Raw genomic sequence first — 13,997 nt, forward strand, 5'->3', positions numbered from 1 at the left:
AACTTTTCAACCTAAATGATGTGAATTTTATTTGTGGTTCAATTCAATTTTAAACTAGTTGACCAATATGCAATGGTATTTTTATCACCAGAACTATTTTATAATAAGAAATGAATTCAACTTATGGACCAGGAGATCAGCTGAGATTTAAGTACATTTACTGCAGCCTTATTTAAATAAATTTTATTGTGGGCTTTTTTTTGCTGTATGTTTTCCTTTTATTTCTTTCCCCTTTCATTGTGATATTGCAACACAAGAGAGACTGCAGATGCTGGAAATCTGGAGCAACACACAAAATGCCGAAGGAACTCAGCAGGTCAGGCAGCATCTTTGGAGGGAAATGGACAGTCAACATTTTGGGTCGAGACCCTTCAACAGGACTGGAAAGAAAGAGGGGAGATAGTCAGTATAAAAAGGTGGGAGAAAGGGGTGGAGCAAGAGCTGGCGTGTGATAGGTGGATCCAGATGAGAGGGGAACGATAGGCAAGTGAGGGAGCGGAGAGTGGGAATGATGAAAGAAACCGGGAGGGATAGGTAGAAGTGACAAAGGGTTGAAGAAGATGGAATATGATAGGAGAGGACAGTGGACCATGGAATAAAGGGAGGAGGGGAACAAGAGGAAGGAATATGTTGGTGATAGGCAAATCGAGAGAATGGGGGAGAGGAAAGAGAAGGGATGAAGGGGCCAGTGGGATAAGGGGAATAAAAAGGGACGCACAGAGGGATTGGTTACTGGAAGTTAGAGAAATCAATGTTCATGCCATCAGGTTGGAGACTATCAAGGCGGAATATGAGGTGCTGATTCTCTAACCTGCGTCTAGCCTCAACATGGCAGAAGAGGAGGCTGTGGACAGACATGTCGGTGTGGGAATGGCAAGTGTAATTAAAATGGCTGGCCACCAGGAGATCCTGGCTGTGTTGGTGGATGGAGCGAAAGTGCTTTGACATGTCTGTTCACGGTCTCCTCTACTGCCAAGTTGAGGCTAGACACAGAATAGAGGAACAGCATCTCATATCGTGCCTTAGTAGTCTCAACCCAAAACATCGACTGTCCATTTCCTTCCCATAGATGCTGCCTGACCTGCTGAGGTCCTCCAGCAATTTGTGTGTTGCTGCCATTATGGAAAGATTGGGATATTGTAGCCATGACAGTTGAGGCATGGGCTGGACTGGCAGCTCAATGTTCCAGGGTACAGATGCTTCCAGCGTGATAGAGGTAGAGGTAAAACAGGACAGAGAGTTGCACTGTTGATTAATGAGAACATTACAGCAATAATTAGAGAGGATATCCTGGGAGGAACATTCAGAGATGCCATATGGCTAGAACTTGGAAATAAAAAAGCGGGGAGATTACTTTGATTGCACTATGGGGCCTCAATAGTTAGTGGGGATGAGAGGAGCAAATATGTAGGGAAATCAAAGATAGCTGTAGGAATAATATGCTTGCAATGGTAGGTGATTTCAACTTCTCTTATATAGACTGGGACTGCCATAGTGTTAAGGGATTAGATGGGGCAGAATTTGTTAAGTGTGTCCAGTTAAGTTTTCTCTAGCAACATACAGATAGCTCTATTATAGAAGGGGCTACACTCAACCTCCTTTTAAGAAATGATGCTGGGTAAGTGTCTGATATGTCAGTGGGAGCACTTTGGGATCAGTGACCATAATTCTATTAGCTTCAAGATTGAAGATAGGGCTGGTCCACAAGTCCTAAATTGGGGCAAGACAAATTTTGATGGCATTAGACAGGAACTTGCAAAGGTTGATTGGGAGCGGCTATTAGGAAGTAAAAGGATGTCTGGCAAGTGGAGGCTGTTAAAGGTGACATAGGGAGAGTTCAGAGTCAACATGTTCCTGTTGGAATGAAAGGCAAGGCTGGCAGGATTAGGGAGCCCTGGATGATGAGTGATATTGAGCCTCTGGTCAGGACAAAGAGGCATATGTCAGGTTGTAGTATGAAAGGCCAGGGGTCAGATGACAGTGACAACACTACTGACCCCCATGGTCGGATGATAGCATTGCCTATCAGGTTGGAAGCTACACCACTGTCAGTCAAGGGTCCGGCTCTGCCCCACCCATTAAAGGATTGGCTTGTAACCCACCTTTGTTCTTGACTCTGAATCATTGGCTTGTTTGAATTACCTGAGCAGGCTCCACCCAGCTACAGCCCTATAAAAGATGGTACGCGTGGGCAGCTCTCCCTCTTTTCCGATTGCTGCCGGGGTGGAGACCACAGGTGAGAGGGTGCACTTCCACAGGGGTCTAGGAGCGTCCTAAGTAGATTCCTAGTAGCGTAGAGCCGTTGTTTGTCCAGATTCGGGGGTTCAGACAACATATTTGTTCATTCCCTGATCGTTTGTACTAGTTCGTTGCGTGTGTGTGTTTCGCGATCACCCGAGTGCGAGTGTGCATTTGTTCCCTCTCATTCTGTTCCCGTGTTTGTCTTTGTAAATAAAATTCTCCTTTTTGAAGCACAAAGACAGTGTGTCCAGATACCTCTATCTTTAAGATCCAAAAGAACCTTTCTCATAACACAGCTGAAATCATGAGTACCTTGAGTACAAGGCATGTGGGAGTACACTTAAGAAGGAAATCAGGATAACAATAAGACGACATGAGATATCCTTGGCACATAAGGTAAAAGAGAATCGTAAAAGATTCTGTAAGTATATTAAGAGCAAAAAGATAACTAGGGAGAGAGTAGATCCCCTTAAGAATCAGTATGTTAATCTATGTGTGGAGCCAAGGGAGATGGGCGAGGTCTTAAATTAATACCTCTCATCTGTATTTACTGTGGAGAAGGTCATGGAAGCTGGTTAGTTCAGGGAAGAGAACAATGACATATCACCTTAGAAAGCATGAGGTGTTGGCAGCCTTGAAGCACATAAAGGTAGATAAATCCATGGGGCCTGACCAGGTGTATCTGAGGACATTATGGGAAGCAAGGGATGAAATTGCTGTGGCCCTGGCAGAGACTGTTGTGTCTTTGTTAGCCACAGGTGAAGTACCAGAAGACTGGAGGATACTGTATCTAATGTTGTGCCTTTATCTAAGAAGGACTGCAAGGACAAGCCAGGGAACTACAAGCTGGTGAGCCCTACATCAGTGGTGGGAAAGTAACTGGAAGGGATTCTGAAGGACAGAAGTTATCTGCATTTGGAAAGGCAAGAACTGATTAGGGATAGTCAGCATGGCTTTGTGTGTGGGAAATCATGCCTTACAAATTTGATTCAGTTTTTTGAGCAGGTAACCAAGAGGATTGGTGAGGGCAGGACAGTGGACATTGTCTACATGAACACAGCAAGGCCTTTGACAAGGTCCCGCATGATAGGCTGGTCCAGAAGGGGAAAGCATGGGATCTGGGGTGAGATTGCAAATTCAATACAAAATTGGCTTGGTGGTAAGAGACAGAGGGTGGTGGTGGTGGATTGTTTTTCAGAATGGAGGTCTGTAACCAGTGGTGTGCCGCAAGGAGCAGTGCTGGGTCCTGTATTGTTCGTCATATAGATTAGTGATTTGGAAGAGAAAATAGGTGGCATGGTTAGTAAGTCTGCAGATGACACCAACGTTGGTGGCATCTTGGACAGTGATGATGGTTGTCTAAAGTTACTACAGGATCCAGATCAACTGGGAAAATGGGTGAAGGAATGGCAGATCGAATTTAACTGTGAAGTGACACATTTTGGGAAGTTAAACCAGGCCAGTACATATATAGAACATGGCAGGGCCCTGGGGAGGTGTTATACAAGAGAGGGACCTAGGGAGTACAAGTACATAGTTTCCTGAAAGTGACAACACAGTTAGACTGAGTGGTAAAGAAGGCAAATGGTATGCTTGCATTCATTGGACAAAATATTGAGCACAAGAGTTGGGATATCATATTACAGTTGTACAAATCATTGGTTAGGCCACATGGAGTTTTTCCACACAGAGGATTGTGGGTTATGAAGCTGCCAGAGAAAGTGGTTTACAAGACATTTGGACAGGTACGTGGATGGGAAAGATTTGGAGGGATATGGGCCAAACATAGGCAAATGGGATTAGTGCAGGTATGCATCTTGGTTGGCACAGAGAAGTGGGGTCAAAGGGATGGTTTCCGTGCTGTATAACTCTATGAATCTATCTTTATCCCATGTTAACATGAGTAATAAATTGCAGGTGTGAGGTGGGCATCTTATTTTCTGACCTGACTATGAGATCAATGCTTTCAGATACAAAACATTCTCATTTCCGATTTCCAGCAATCAAAGTTGAATTATTGAGTTACTGATTTTAATTTTAAACCAACAACTAGACATACATGATGGTATTCTTTGACATCGAGTAGTTAAATTTGATACACTTAACGATTTGAAAATATAGCATGACAGTGCTGTGTACTGTAGCACTGAACTGCAGCACCAGGGACGCAGGTGGTCTCCCTACTGAGATATCACAAGATATACTGGTGCCAGAGAACTTCGTGGTTAGAGTTAAAACTGAAAGTGCTGAAAAAACTCAACAGATCAGCCAGCATCTGGAGAATGTTAACTCTGTTTCTCTTTCCACAGATGCTGTTTGACCTGCTGTGTGTTTCCAGCACTTTGTTTTTATTTCAGATTTCCAGCAGCTGCAAGTCTTTTCATTTTTAACATTATGGGTGAGCCCGCTAACTTCCTCTGTATGGATATGAGGGAGCTGGGGAGGAAATAATAGGATGAGGCTATTGAGCTGAATCTTCTTCCATGTCTCCTGTCAAATTGGAAAAGTAACACTGGCAATGTTATTGGAATGGGTTACCTGCTCCTCTCCTTCCTGGAAAGATTTTTCGAGAAACCGATGAAGAAAAAGGGAGAGCAAGGAAATAAGAACCATGCCATTAATGGAAGATGCATGCCTCAAGTTTAAAATGAAGTTTCATTTGAAACAGCTCAAGATTATTTCATAAGACCTATATTTATAGATGTGCTGTAATAGATTATGGGCACTAAAAGCTTACCGAAATGGCTGTCACTCGTAAAGAGTCCACAGTGGAATGTGTAAACAGGTACCAAAGCAACTGACCAATCTCTCCAGTAATAAATCCTTGGACTATGGATGAATTTGTGGTGCAGACATTCTCCACAATCTTTGCTGCTAAATGATTAGTAACAGGATCTCCCTAAAAGGGAAACAACAAGAAAAAAATAACCTTTTCAGAATCATTTAATAATTGTGTTAAAGTTGGAACAGTAGCAATGGCATGCAGCAGACAATATGCATACTTTGTTCAAATTGTAGCCTCCAAGTTACAGTGAGCTACTACACATTAACTTCACAAAAAGCACAATGCATACCTTTCAGAATACATAGGCCTATTGGTTCCAATGCCTGGTATAATTCTTTTACAACCACACATGCAACTTCATTACTTTTTATTAAAAAATTCAGGAATTTTAAATAGTTGTCACACCTTTAAGTCATTCACAAGATGTGTATTTCATTGGCAAAGCTGGCAGTTGTGGCCATCCCTAATTGCCTAAAACACTTAATGGTGAACTGCACTCTTGACAACTGAGTGGCATTTTCAGATAGCAGCGTCAGCCATCTTGCTTCAAGTCTGGAATATATATAGACCAGACGGGTGAATACATCAATGAATCAGATGAACCTTTGCAGATTTCCAGCAGTACAGTCATCACCAAAAGTACTTTTTATTCCAAATTAATTAATGGAATTGAAATTTCATATCTGACAGATCATAGTTCAACTTGTATCTCCAGGTAATTAGTCGAGATTTCCAGATTAATGGTCCAGTAACGAAATCACCAATAATATCATACCCATTTAGTGCAGTACTTTGCTGAGCACTCCCTGAATACAACTAATGGTAAGGCGTTCAGCAGTCACCGCAGTTTCCGCTCATCAATGAAACTTGAACTCCAAGCTCAGGGATAGGGAATACTTGTAAGTGAGTTCCTTATAGTGCCAATACTGAAAAACAATTTTTATGTATTGTCAAAATTTTCTCAGGAAAATAATTTTAGTATCATCTCTTGCAATAAAGTATTGGCACTGCCTAATAGCCCAAAAAGGATACTATTAATAGAGAAAATTCATGAAAAAAATTTAAAAAGTGATTTCTTTTGCCTTTTCCTACAATATCTGATCACAACTCATTGACTAAATATCCCTCGAGGCTGTCAGCCTTGAAACATTGCAATATAGCCCCAAGCGCTATTCCAGCAAATAGAGATTCTGTATTGGTTATTTTTTTTAACAAGCTGCAAAGGATGAAGAGCTGTAGGCACACGTAACACAATGCAGATGATAAGGTATATATCATTTCAGATAACAATTTGGAAGTAAAATTAAAAATACTACTTCAGCCACTTATCTACTACTTAGAATGCTGAAATACATTGTCTAGTTTGGAACTTAATGAGAACATACAGTAGCTGTTTGGACCTGCGAAAAATACTGCATGTATTTTGCATTAATCTGCAATCTCACTTCCATCTATGATTGTTGTTCAGACAGAATCAGTGCAGAACCTTGGTGTTACACTCAGTCTTAACTGCTGGAAGAACTATTCATTTCCCTCCACATATGCTGCCTGGCCTGCTAAGTTCCTCCAGCAGTTTGTTTTTTGCTCCAGATTCCAGCATTTGCAGTCTCTTGTGCCTCGGTCTTAACCTGTTCTTCAAGCCCATCATCCTGTCTATCACAATACTTGCTACTTCTAGCCTCTAAAAACCCTAATCACTACCTCTGTCGCTTTCAGGCCCAACTTCTCTCATGCTCATATGGACGATAAGAAGTTATTTCGCACCTTGGAGCTATCCTGTCAACTAATTTTAATTCTGTGCTTCAGACTATCAACAATATTGCCCAGAATCAGCCAATATTTCTGAATGGCATTTATTCCATTTAAGGGGTTTTGAGAGTGGGGCTTCCTCAGTATGTGACTAAAGGCCCTGCCATTTCGCAGGCCAGGTTACTGCACTACGGAATGCCTTGCACCCGCAGCGTCAATCTTCTGCATCCGGATCTGACAGGTATGAGTAGGGGAACCACTGGCAGCACTTCTAGACAGCAGACACAGGCTATTGTGTCATTGAATGAATTGGGCAGGTGGCATGATATATGTCTTGACTCAAAGTAAACTACTGCTGTATATCAAACAAAGCCAATTTACTCAGAAAAGAGTTTGCTTAAAGGACTGATAAAACAAAACTAGAACTTCTTCTCCCAATAATATCAGAGTCTATTCTACAGTAGAATGGAGTGGAGGGCAGTTGTCAAGAAATTATGAACACAATATCAATCTCAGCCACTTACAGCAGTGTAGTCATCAGCCATGACTGAAAAGACAACCACCAAAACATTTCCATCTTGGCTGGGAACAGCATTATCACTATGTGCAACCCTTCTACAGAACCCTTATTTCCCAGTAAGGTCTAGTTTGTCTTTGAAACCAATTTACTTTGGTTCGGATAAAGCAAATGGAGGGGAGCTGTATCAATCTGTGAATGCTGTAAGAAACAGGAGCAGAGATTTAAATATTCTAGTTGAAAATGGGGTGCAAGGAATCAATGAGGTCTTTCAAAGGGGAAGCAAAAAGGCATTTGACAGAGAATAATTTGCAGGATTATTGGGAAAGAGCACACACAAACAGGCAGTAAATATTAACTCAGTGGGCTGAATGGCCTCCTTTGATGTCCTAACAATTCTATGATTCTATGTTTGCACCTCTGGCCTTCCAGGGCAAAATGCTCCACATTTTAACCACCTTATACTTGCTTTCAAAAACACAAGATCCTACAATTACATTCAGTTCTTCTGGGCTTCCCAACAAGACAGGAAGAGTTTTCCCATCAGCCCTATTAATTGCCTTCACAACTTCAAAAACTTTAATCAGATTTTCTTTTCACCTTCAAATTTCATCACAACACTTTTCACCTCTGGTAGAATCACAACAAATCTGCAAAGGTGATATATCAATCCATATGAGGCCTCTCAACTATTTTGTTCATCTTCCAACATAGTTCCTCCCGCTTACATGATATTCCCACTCCAAAATTCAAAATGCAAAACTTTACATTTTGATACAGAAAAATAATCATTCTTTTATACTAGTGCCATAATTCAACATTTTGGCTTTGAATAAAAAAATGGAAAATGTAACACTCAATTCAAAAAGAAAGCAGGGATAGACCTTATCACCAAGTACCTTGGTTACTCCTTTTTCCTACGAGTTAAATAATTATTTAGTCCCTCTGAAAAGTTGGCTGTACCAAGTTAACTAGTCGTACTATTGCCTGTGTGTCAGAGGGGTTTGGGTTGAAACCTCAATCCTGGAATCTGAGCACAAAAATCTAAACTGACACTTCCATACAGTAATGACAGACGTCTGTGTTGTTGGGGGCTGTGTTTGGAAAGGGCTCCTCCTGCTCTGTCAGGTGTACATGAGAATCTATGGCACTGGTAATTTGAAGAGCAGGGGAGTTATCACTGGTATTGTGACTTTAACCTACATTTCTAGCAGAATTTCGGGTCATAATCAAAATGGTCTTTGTGAAAACCTGCTGCCACATTTCCTATTAACATATTATCAACTGCAACTACACCTTAGAAGGTTTGATAAGCTACAAATATCTGGGACATTCTGAAAGGCACAATATAAATGCAAGTGTTTATTTTAAAATAATTTCTCATGAGATTGAATATTAAGACACACACACATCAATGCAAGCACAAAACTCCACACAAGCCACTTCCTTCCTGACCACCTCACCAAATCAACATATCCTTTGTACCTGATCTACATATTCAGTTTCCCCTTAAATGTATTTTTGTATTCCCCTCCATCACTCCATCTGAGTAAAGAAGTTCCTTCTGAATTTCTTATTAATTTTATCTTATATTCATGGCTCCCAATTTTTAACTCTGCTCTAAATTATCCTTTCTATATGTCCTACAGATCTACTAATAATTACAGAATTGGAAAACAATACCAAGACATTAGCAAATACCAATCCAAATTCATACTGCAGTGGTAAGAATTAAAGCAACAGCAGGTGCCAGGTAAAATAAGTTGCAAACAAAGCTGGCAATTTTATCTTCATCTTATTTCATTTTATCGAGATAGAATCCAGACAATGCCAGTCAGTGGCTGAAAAATCAACAAAGTATTGGCTCTGGGCTTCAAGGAAGTTGTTTGGTGTGACATTGTACAAAGAAGCAAGAATTTTACTTGCTGGCCAGACAGTTAAGAATAATACGTAGAAGCATAATGTGGACAGTTTCTCAAATTTTAAAATGATAACTTCCTTTCAATATTAAACTTCATTCATGGCAAAGCAGACCCAACTTTTACAAGGTATATTCAAAAATGTTAATCAAAGAGACTGAAAGACTGCACCAATAACATTCAGAGAAAGAACTTTCATTTTTTTATTTCTCTAATTAACAAAATTAGGGCCTGAAAAGATTTTGGAAGTCAACTTTATAAAACATATTATTCAGTGTGAATGACTTCTTGACAATGAGAAATTTGCAGGCTGCGAACATAAAGCACAGATAGAGAACTAAACATAACTAAACTGCTCTTTCAAATGTGTGAATAGTCTCAATATCCTTGAAATTCCTAAAACGTTTCTCTCTTTTCCTCTCACCAATGCTCATAATTATGTTTAGCCAATATAAAAAAACTAAATAATTAATTAGCTTTTTGACTGCATGCCACGTCAAGTTCTTTGGGGCACATCAAGACTGACTTGACAGATCTTGTTATGAAACCTCAAACATTTGAGATATACCACTAGTAAATCAAAGTTGAAGGCAAATAGTCCAAAAATCACCAAGTTTGATCCATGACTTAAATGAATTGGCTGATCACACAGAGAATGCCAATTAAATGCTGCAGTAGATATTACCACCCCTAGATCAGCAGCAATGCTTCCTATGGCAATTATCACTTTTGTTATCTGGATGGATACGTTTTGCTGCTGGAAATCCTCTCTGAACCAACAGAATCAGAACTCAGTGAAACTCACTAGCCTTTGTGAGGCTGCTGGTTGGACTTGGTGGCAGGAAGTCACTATGCAGCAACCTTATATGAACAAACAGAAGTATCAACTATTGATATTATTTTGTGTGTGGTCACCCTGAATTGTCGCCTGTCAATTGCCAGACATAAAGGATCCATCAAACTGGAACACAGCATGGATTTCACTCACTGTTTAGAAACTCCATGACTTTATGGCTGTGTCAGCCTTCAGTGGGGCATATTATGAAAGTGCAATGAATTTCAGCAGATGAGGGTTAATAGGAAGATCTTATGCCTGAAAATGCATCTCCAGTGCCCTGCATGGATGCTGCATGATCTATTAAGTTAATCCAACATTTTCCACTTTTGTTGTGGATTTGCAGCATCTGCAGCAACTCTCTTTTTGCTCATTCCAGCAAAACTGATTTTAAAACTCATCATGCATCAGATGATATTGGAGAGGAACAGTAGGGTAAAGGAGTCCCATTCATATGCAACAGTAGCAGCCTAATCATACACATGCATTTTTAATCAGCCATCTGTAATGTCTGTTCATTGAGCCTATTGGGGAAAACGAGATGATTAACCATTAAGTAGAAAACTGAAAGACACAACCTTTAACACTACTAACAGATGCTGTCAGTTTAGTTAATTGTGCACTGAAATGTGACTGGATAAAACTTTTATGCAGACAGCACAGCAGGAGCTCATCACCTTAAAGCTGCTGCAGGAATGTAATAAGATACTGCCATAATTAGCACACAGGGGAGCTCTGTACTGGCTTCCAATGTGGTATTAATAAAGAACAGTTGGCTTCATTATACTGCCTACTCCGCTTAAGTGTATACTTGTTAAGGGAGCATTAAGCGTATATGTATTTCAAAAGCCAATTATTTTTCCTATTTCAATCTATGCAATGGTGTTCCATTAAAAGTACAAGTAAAAGGCACACTGAGTGTTTAAATACTCAATATTTGTTAATCATCATTATGATTTAAATTGTGCTCACAGGCTGACTAACTCTATCTACACCTGCTGCTTTTAGACCTAATTAGTCTTTGCACGTTTTGTTTAAACATGACAATAAATCTGAATCAGATTCATTATATATGGAAATGATCATGATCTCTCCTGCCTTGTTTTCCAACAGAATTGAAAAGCGACCCAATAAAGCACTGTTATCTCCCTGTCTAGGACCCACCTGCTCCAGTTTTTGAATGAACCTGGATATAGGTGACCAACGCTCTGGGACATTATTAGGCAAAGCACAGCAGAGCCCTGTAAGGTTTATTTGACTTGTGTGTCATTTTTCCCTTCAGGACAACACAATGCCCATAGTGCTGCAAACTATCCACTGCCCCAAGCAGAAATCAGGCACCAAGTGTGTACCTTTAAGGAATATGCATTGGTGGCCATGCAGTAGAATGAAGATGATGGTTTGGTGAGTATTTTCTTGGCATCAGAATGAGATTATAATTGCTCCACAGAAGCTGGCTTAAACATCATCAGAAGTATTAAGTTTTATTTCTGCTGCTCATTCTCTTATACACAGCCTGACCTCGCTGACCAAGTCCTGCCACCTCAGTTTTAAGGACACATTTTACCACCCCTGGAATACTGGTGACTCACAGTTTATGCTGGAAGCTTGCCATTTCCATGCTAAAAATAAACCAGACCTTCAAAAACAGTTCCAAACCTTTGCTAATTATATTGGCTGCGTGTTGGAAATGCTCCATCACCAACCAGATAAAGTGCTCATTTTCAAAATCACACCTATGCCTTACGGGTGGATGGATCAATCTCATTTAATCCCCATAATTTATTTTTGTTTTTCCAATTATTTTCAATGCACAGTGAACGTACTATTCACAACACTTCAGATACTTAAGAGGCCTACGTCAATATGTAAAAGACCTGGATAACATTCAAGCACGAGCTAATATGTGGCAAGTAATGTACATGCAACACAAGTTCCAACATCTCCGACAGGAGTGAGTCTAACGATCTCCCACGGCAAGTGTTCCAATTGCTGAACCCTCCACCTACGAACAACATCCTGGGAGTTATGTGTCCAGAAGCTTGGTGGGCCAGCCGCGTAAATATCATTGCTACAAGAGAAGGTCAAAGGCTGTGTTTCCTTTGTAAGCAACCCACTCCCGAAACCCTTTCTACCATCTGCATGTCACAGTCAGGAGTGTAATTGGACACACTCCACTAACCTGGATAAATGCACCTCTGACAAAAATGAAGCAAACTGCTTGGGAGGCAATCCATCCACAATCCTCCTCCACCAGAATACTGTGGTTGTTGTGTCCCCTCTATCATTCCCACTGTAGTAATTGTTCAAGCCTCTGTCAACAGCAGCACCCAAACTTGCAATCTCTACTGCAGAGATGGACAAGGGCACAAGGGAATGCAGAGAGACTTACCATTAGTGGCCTTCTTCGTGTGGCAAAAGGGCTTTGATGAGGATATAAATTTATAAGATGATGAAGGCATCACACCATATTTCAGATTGCTCCAAATAAATAGGCTTGGAAGCCTATTAAATAAGCTGTAAATAAGGAAGCCTATTAAATAGCCAAATAAATAGGCTAGGCTAGAATGTTACAGAGGATATTTTAAAATAAAGATTAGTAAGTCACAGTACCAGACAGGCCTAGGATTATGATTCAGCTGATTTTTTAAAATGTATGGTTGCACACATGACAAAATTATAAAGAATGCCAGCAAAGTATCATTAAGAATTGGTGGTTGACCACTTTCTATTGGGAACATTGTGTTCTTGCCCATGAATATTTTTTGAACAAGTGTCCAGGCAAATATAATTGGTGATATGCAAGTTAATGCTGTGGTAATGTATTGTGAATTGCAATGAAGGATGCGTCTTGGACATAGCATAGTATTTTACATTATCAGGACATTAACCTGCCCAAAGACAAGTTCACCTAATTATTTTCACTAATGCACCAGCCAGCGGGATTTAGGGGACAATGAAAGGGAAGACAGAGATGTAGGGTTTAGATTTAAAATTGAGGGCTAAAGGAAGCTAAAGCTAAATGATAATTAGTGAAGTAGTAGATACCATTACAAGCACTGGAGGAATTTATGCCCTTATTTAGGACTACATGGTGAACTACAGCTTTCTCTATGTCGCAGTATCAGTATCTAGTTCTATATTTGTGTTTCAAACACATAGTTTTGTAGTATCTCATATAACATTTGACAATATTTTTTTGAAACACTTGTTAATTTAGATTTTTAATATCAAAATCTGGCCTCATTGAACTTAAAGAAATTCAGTGAAACCAGTTTTATTGATGGAATTTCCATCAGGTGTGAAAAAATAGGTGTATCTCCACTCATAATCAGGCAAGATTATTTTTGGAATAATTTTTCCAAAAATATTTAATTAATAACATATATAGAGCAATGCAATTGGGACATGCCATTATCCTCATTTGCTGTATGAATACAATTTGTATATTCACAACATGTCAATCTCACTAATGTTTCATTACCAAACATTTCACCAGTACAGTAAATGAGAGGTTGTTACACAGGGCTCAGTGCTGCAGAGTCCAGTGGCGGCAGGATCCTAGACTGCGGTCCTTCCCAACAGAGATTTAGCATTGATTTGGTATGTCACCAAAGACTCTTGCAAATTTCTACAGATGTACAGTGGAGAGAATTCTGACTGGTTGCATAACCACCTGGATTGGAGGCTCCAATGAGTAGGATTGAAAGATGCTGCAGAGAGTTGTAGACTCAGCCAGCTCCATCACAGGCACAACCCTTCCCGCCATCAAGGGCATCTTCAAGAGGCATAACCTCAAGAAGGCAACATCCATCATTAAGGACCCTCACCATCCGGGACATGCCCTCTTCCACATTACTACCATCAGGGAGCCTGAAGACCCACGCTCGACGTTTCAGGAACAGTTTCTTCCCCTCCGCCATCAGATTTCTGAATGGTCCATGACCCTAT

The 13,997-nt window shown here is 40.3% G+C and overlaps 1 protein-coding gene across 2 annotated transcripts in view; it reads right to left on the reverse strand.

Moving 5' to 3' along the window:
* ulk4 (unc-51 like kinase 4) overlaps window positions 1-13,997 on the reverse strand; it is a 527,384-nt gene that overhangs the window by 335,864 nt on the left and 177,523 nt on the right. For both annotated transcript variants that reach the window (XM_052015441.1, XM_052015440.1), the window contains exon 20: window positions 4,979-5,140. In XM_052015441.1, the coding sequence (XP_051871401.1) occupies window positions 4,979-5,140 (162 nt within the window). The remainder of the gene's footprint in view (window positions 1-4,978; window positions 5,141-13,997) is intronic.

Source organism: Pristis pectinata, chromosome 5 (genome assembly GCF_009764475.1).
Source record: "Pristis pectinata isolate sPriPec2 chromosome 5, sPriPec2.1.pri, whole genome shotgun sequence".
Taxonomy (NCBI): domain Eukaryota; kingdom Metazoa; phylum Chordata; class Chondrichthyes; order Rhinopristiformes; family Pristidae; genus Pristis; species Pristis pectinata.